The following is a 6000-nucleotide window of genomic DNA, read 5'->3' as shown; positions in this document are numbered from 1 at the left end:
AATTCATTTAAAGCCTATGGTGTTTGGGGACCTTGATAAAATTGATAGTATTGAATGCAGAAAAGTACTCTTAGATTTTGATCCACTATGCAATGCCTTCATTTTTTTCAGTGCGACAGTCCCAAACACATTGTCAGTGCAGTGAAAACATACCTGGATAGAAGAAACTCACAATGGAAGTCGATGATGGATTGGCCTCCCCAGAGCGCGGAACTCAACATTACTGGCATCATCTTGACAGAAAAATTTAAAAAAGGAAGTCAACATCCAAAGGAGAGCTCTGAATGTCCAAGAAACTAGGAGAACTATTCCTGAAGACCACTTAGAGAAAATACTGGAAAGCTTTCCTGAGAAAGTTCAGACTGTGAAGAATGACTGTGGTCACACCAAATATTGACTTTCAAGGTAATTAGAACAAACTGTGTTCACCTTATACTCTGTTTTGCCGCATATATTTAAACATTTCTTAGCAAAACATTAAGAAATGAGAAGTGACTCCAGACGTTTGTATAGCATGAACAATAGTGAACTGAATATGAAACTTCCTCGTTCTCTTCTCCGGGTGGTTTTTCCAATGTTTTCTACAGTTATGGGGTCTTCCAGGACGTGGGATGGAGCTGGTCTCAGCCACGCCCCCTTGCGTCAGATTACTGCAAGTAAAAACTTGGGTAAACGTCACCTCGCACTAACTGGCTGTCGCCCATAGTGAATCAATATATCGCTATCATTTCCTGCTGTCACTGTTAGTTATTTATTATTTGGCCGGGACTATGGCTGACGACAACGAAGATGCTGAAATGAAACGAGCCCGAAGTCGCGAACGGCAGTTAGGTAACGGCTGCTTAATTTTCTACGCCTTTTACTGATAGCTGGACAGAGATGGCTTCATAAAGTCAGTGAACTTTGGCCCAGCCGAGTTATTTGGCTTTTTCTTTAAGTCGGCACTTAGCTGAAAGTTTTACTTTTAGATTAGCGTGAAATTTCTAATTAAATGTTGGTAGAAGTACATATTTTTTTTAGTGATCATTACTTAAAAAACGAGCTAGCTAGCTCTGACCGTTAATAAGCCGTTAATAAGTTCCACTCACACCTTAACCGTCCAGTAATGTTTTACAAGACAGTAGCGTTCAAGAAACAGTATTAAACCACGTAACATACATGTTAATTACTGTAAAAAAAAAACACAAAAAAAATTATTGTAAGTTAAGTATAAGCCGTTCATGGCATTCTGACTTCTAATTTTGTCTGTTGAATGGATTGACAGAAGTAGAGAGCTGATTTCTTAATTTGTTTGCGTTACATGTTTCAGGTTATCAACAAATTTTCAGATTAGATAAAGAAAACCACAGCAAACGCAAAATGCACTTTCCATTTATGTATTAAGGGGGAAAAGCCATCCAAACCCTACCTGTCCTATGTAAAAAAGGAATTGCCACCTAAACCTAGTAACTGATTGTGCCACTCTTAGAATCAAGAACTGCAGTCAGGTGTTTGGATGACTGGCCACATGTGTTTCACACAAAAAAAGCCTTTTTGTTCAGCATTGTGTTTTTTCCTTGGCACTCTTGCTGATATCCTTCTTATTGTTGATTCATGAATACTGTTCGTTAGATGTTGTTTTATATTCTGTTGTGACCTCGTAGATGAATCGTTGATGTGCTCTTTCAGTAAATTTGGTAGGCAGCCTCTTCCTGGGAAGATTTATTAACATTACAAGTTCTCTCCATTCATTGATAGCGTCTTTCAAAATGGTTTGCTGGAGTACCAAAGCTTTAGAAATGGAGCACTTTCCAGAGTGATAGATTGTCAATCACTTTGTTTCTTTAGATTGTGGCATGTTGCATTGTTTTTTTGTTTTTTTTTTTAGATCTTTTAGCTTACCTGCTTTGTCAGACAGGTTCTATTTAAGGGATTTCTTGATTCAACTATTTGAAAGGCTGAAAGGGGGCAATTACTTTTTCACATAGGGCCAAATAGATTAGGATTTTTCCCTTCCATTTTACCTTTGAAAAATAAAATAAATAAAAATAAAATCTAAAATATAATTTCTTAGCATCTAGAAGAATATACATGCAGATATGTCCAAATATACAAGATTCACTATGCATTAATATATTCTCATAGTTGGTACAAACCAGTTGAAATCATGCTGTCTGTCTTCTTTCCCCAGCTTTGGAGAACCCAAACACTGACATTGGCTTTTGTGGCAGGATTCTGGTTGGGCTCTCCCTCATTTTCCTGCTGATTACTCTGCCCATCTCCATATGGATGTGTATTGTGGTCAGCTACTTAAATTACAGTGCTATTTGTTTTATTTTAGAAACACCTTTTAAAAGCTGGTGACGCATGGTTGTTTACCATTCACCCAGATAAAATGCATCTTTACTTTACAGGAAAACTCATTTCTTTTTAAAAGTAGCATGCATAAGAATACCTCCATATCTAGCTGCAAGAAAAAGAAATTACTCATACTTACTTACATATTATATATGACCTTGGGGTTGTTTTTCTCTGTATACAGATTGTGAAGGAGTACCAGCGAGCTATTATTTTTCGCCTGGGGCGCCTTTTGTCAGGAGGAGCCAAAGGACCAGGTAAGAAGTCATGTTTTATTTCTTTTTCTCTTTTTATTACACCATCGTGTTTTTTTTTAAATAGTCATCTAAATATACAGTTCCTTTATTGAAATGTTAGTAGTCTTTAACTCATAGATAATATATTTTTCATGCTCAGCTGTGGTTGCATGGATCATCATTCAAATGTCCTGACATTTCTTTGCAAATGTCAGTTGTTGGACATTTGTTTAAGTGTTTCAGTGGCTCACTTTTAGCTACCGTAATACAGAGCTGCTTCAAATGGGCGGGAGGAGAACAAGCACTAGTCAGTGTCCTGTTACCAGCGATTTAGATTGTCCGTTATTTTAGATGCAGTCAATAAATTTAATATTGATTACTGCTTTTATTGGCAGACTTAATGACATCAGTTGCTATCAGCTGAGCTTTAAATTGGAGGGTTTTTTTTCTTGCATTAAATTCAGACAAACAGTGTAGGAAACTTACCCATCGTCACACAGCTGACCACAGTCACTGGACTGATTGACCTAAACATAATTTTTTCATATATGATGTGTATTGTTGAGTTACATTTTTTTCCACCCTTTGTTTTGTAGAGCACACCAGTTGTTTGGTTGCGGTTACTTTACTACAAAAACCTCTAATTCTATCAGTCTGCAAGGGAGCGCAAAAAGTTACATAATGTATATCCAAGTGTCATTACAGTGTGGTTGTTAAAATGCCGACGTGAAGAAAGTACTGATTAGATGTATGATCCGTTTTGTTCATATAGCAAAGTATTGGGCAAATTATGCACCCTGATGATGGCACCAGATGACAAAAAGAGTCATGAAATCACAGAAGCAATTGCTGTTGATTCTCGGGGCATATTAATGCGTGTACCAAATTTCATGGAAATCCACTTAATGTTTTTTTAAACAACTCGACTCAAAGTCGCAGAAGCCAACTTCATTTTGGGGGATCACAGAAACATTACCATGCATCATCTGGTAACCAAATGTAGTGCCAATTCCTCCAGTAAATCCTGAGGATTTCTCATTTGGGGGGGGGGGCACGTAATGTGTGTTACTTACTATTTTGTGACAGTCCATAGTGTAGTTTTTGAGACACTGATTGACAGTCCAATATTTGTGTTGTTAAAACCATGAAAAAAAAAACCATAGGAAGAATCAAAGAGAAGCATGGGGGCAGTGGGTCCTGTTGTGTTGTGTTTACAAGAGCGTTTTCTTCCTGCTGTTGGGCAGAATGACACAAGGCATGTCATAGCTAAAAATTAAAATGTGATTTTTTTGGTAGGCTTTATAGCAACAAGACCACAGACAAAGTGGGCATGGGTGCAGGTTCACTCAGGCCCCACACAGGGGCCCGAGGGAACCTGCACCCACAGAGCTGTTCAAGCGCTACAGCATATTTTTCTGAATGCCTTATCCATGCGATCAGTTATGTAACTTGTGTTTTGAATGGCAGCAGATTTGTTAGAAGCATAGAAGTAAAAAATACAGACTCCCACGAGGTACAATTTGCATACACCTCACAACTCACTGTCTCTTTATCTTTGATTTCTTGTTGTACTAGATCTAAAAACCAAGCAGTGTCCTCTCAAAATGCTGAAACGTGGCTCCTCAGAGAGCCCCGGGCTTGAGTTTATGACAACATGGGGTTAATAATAGCACCTGCAACCTGCAACTCTTGGCTTCTCTATCTACGGGCTCACAAAGAAAGTGTCACGGAAAAGAGGGACCCAGGCGCGGTTCTTGCTCACAGAAACACAGTGCGTTTATTTACAGTGAAACAGATAAGTCCAACAATCCATTCAAAAGTGCAATTTTCCAATCGTGCTCGTCCCTTGCTCCCAGTGCATTCCGTGTAGTAACTCCCTTAGTGTGTGTGCTCCCCAACTCGCTTCTCCGCTCGCCCCTCCTGGAGGAAGAAGGAAAATCCAGCGTTAGCCACACGCTAGCCGAATAACACACTCACACTGCTCGCACAGACTATACCAGTTCGGAGTAATAATCCCACGTCGACTGTCGCCGCGAGTCCAGGTTAAATACCCCTTTCTAGCCTGGAGGAATGATTACCAACCACTGGTCAGGTAATCAGCTGCAGGTGGGCCGGCAACAGCGAAGAGGGACTCCCAATGACGACAGTCGCCAGGACACGCCTCTCCCACGGCGCGCACTTCCGTAAACAACCCCGAGGGCCAGGGAGGGAGAAGCAAACATATATACAGAAAACATAAACACAAGCAGGGTCGTCCGGAAAGGGCCGTCCGACCGTGACAGAAAGTTTACTGTAAAATCTTTCATTCTGCCTGAAACTGAGATTTTTATCGATAAACATGCTTATGTGCATCACAAGATGTTTTTCAGACTGTATTAGACCAACTGGGACCTTTTTACTTGTCTGACTGAGAGTGCTTCAGATTTCATGGTGGAAGTGGCACAGGGAGACTGTTGTTATCATCATTGCCCCTCCTGAACAGATGTCTGTGATCTCACCATTTAAATTTACAATATCTTGACAGGAATGGCATCCAACCACTCTCTATCCGGTGTGGTGTTAATGTTTGCTAAATGATTGCACACCTAGCACATGTCTATTTCACTAGTATTGTTTGATGCACTAATTCAATCATAGTGACTTGAAACAGGCTAATGAAAGCTGCAAATATCCACGGCTTTGCCTTGCTGTCAGTACAGCTGCAGTCTCATAAAGCGAGAGCTTGACTTGGCCTCCTGCCAGGATCTCATTCATCCTGGTCTTTTCAAACATTTGTGAGGAAGCTTCCTCATTATTGTGTTTACTGTAGCGTTAGTCTTTGTTGAAACTATTTGCATTCTTGTGATTTCACAGGCTTGTTCTTCGTCTTGCCGTGCACTGACAGTTTTATTAATGTGGACATGCGCACCGTCACCTTTAACATCCCACCACAAGAGGTACGACATGCACCCTTCCAGTTACATTAAGCAGATCACTTTCACTGGAATTCAGCTCATGTAATAATAACTGTGCGTAGTTATTTTATTTGTAGTTTTTTAGCTTATTACACAGTATTGTGTAAACACTGTTCTTCTCTCAGGTTTTGACCAGAGACTCTGTGGCAGTGTGTGTTGATGCCCTGGTCTACTACCGGGTCCAGAATCCTACTCTGGCCGTGGCTAATGTCAGTAATGCAGATGCTGCTACGCAGCTTTTGGCCCAAACCACCCTGAGGAATGTTCTGAGTAACAAGAACCTGGCAGAGATTCTGTCTGACTGTGAACACATTGCACATTTTATGCAGGTAAACTCCTTCAGCTTTTCTCTTAGCTGTAACTGTGACCCCAAAACATGCAAGAAATAATTATATACTTCCAAAATTTACTTCTTTTTTTTTTTTTTTTTTACATCGTTTACATTGTCCAATAAGCCTTTGAGCTGTCACTCT

At 40.0% G+C, this 6000-nt stretch overlaps 1 protein-coding gene and 1 long non-coding RNA gene across 3 annotated transcripts in view; one reads left to right on the top strand and one right to left on the bottom strand.

Moving 5' to 3' along the window:
* The first annotated feature begins 356 nt into the window (after nt 1-356).
* The window catches only part of LOC113025997 (stomatin-like), a 9500-nt gene continuing 3856 nt past the window's right edge, over nt 357-6000 (top strand). Inside the window, exons 1-6 of one of the 2 annotated variants that reach the window (XM_080304446.1) lie at nt 357-405; nt 588-668; nt 2171-2280; nt 2522-2594; nt 5427-5509; nt 5653-5856. In XM_080304446.1, coding sequence (XP_080160572.1) covers nt 372-405; nt 588-668; nt 2171-2280; nt 2522-2594; nt 5427-5509; nt 5653-5856 — 585 coding nt within the window. In that variant the 5' untranslated portion in view covers nt 357-371. The other variant, XM_026174344.2, reaches the window with a different exon arrangement.
* Nucleotides 4325-5412, bottom strand: LOC145430079 (uncharacterized). The gene is made up of 2 exons (XR_013910488.1): nt 4571-5412; nt 4325-4493 (listed from the first exon to the last, which is right to left on the bottom strand). It is a non-coding gene; the product is annotated as an uncharacterized LOC145430079 (long non-coding RNA).

Source organism: Astatotilapia calliptera, chromosome 7 (genome assembly GCF_964374335.1).
Source record: "Astatotilapia calliptera chromosome 7, fAstCal68.1, whole genome shotgun sequence".
NCBI lineage: Eukaryota > Metazoa > Chordata > Actinopteri > Cichliformes > Cichlidae > Astatotilapia > Astatotilapia calliptera.
Note: the sequence above shows the minus strand (reverse complement) of the source record. Positions and strands in the feature narration are given on the sequence as shown.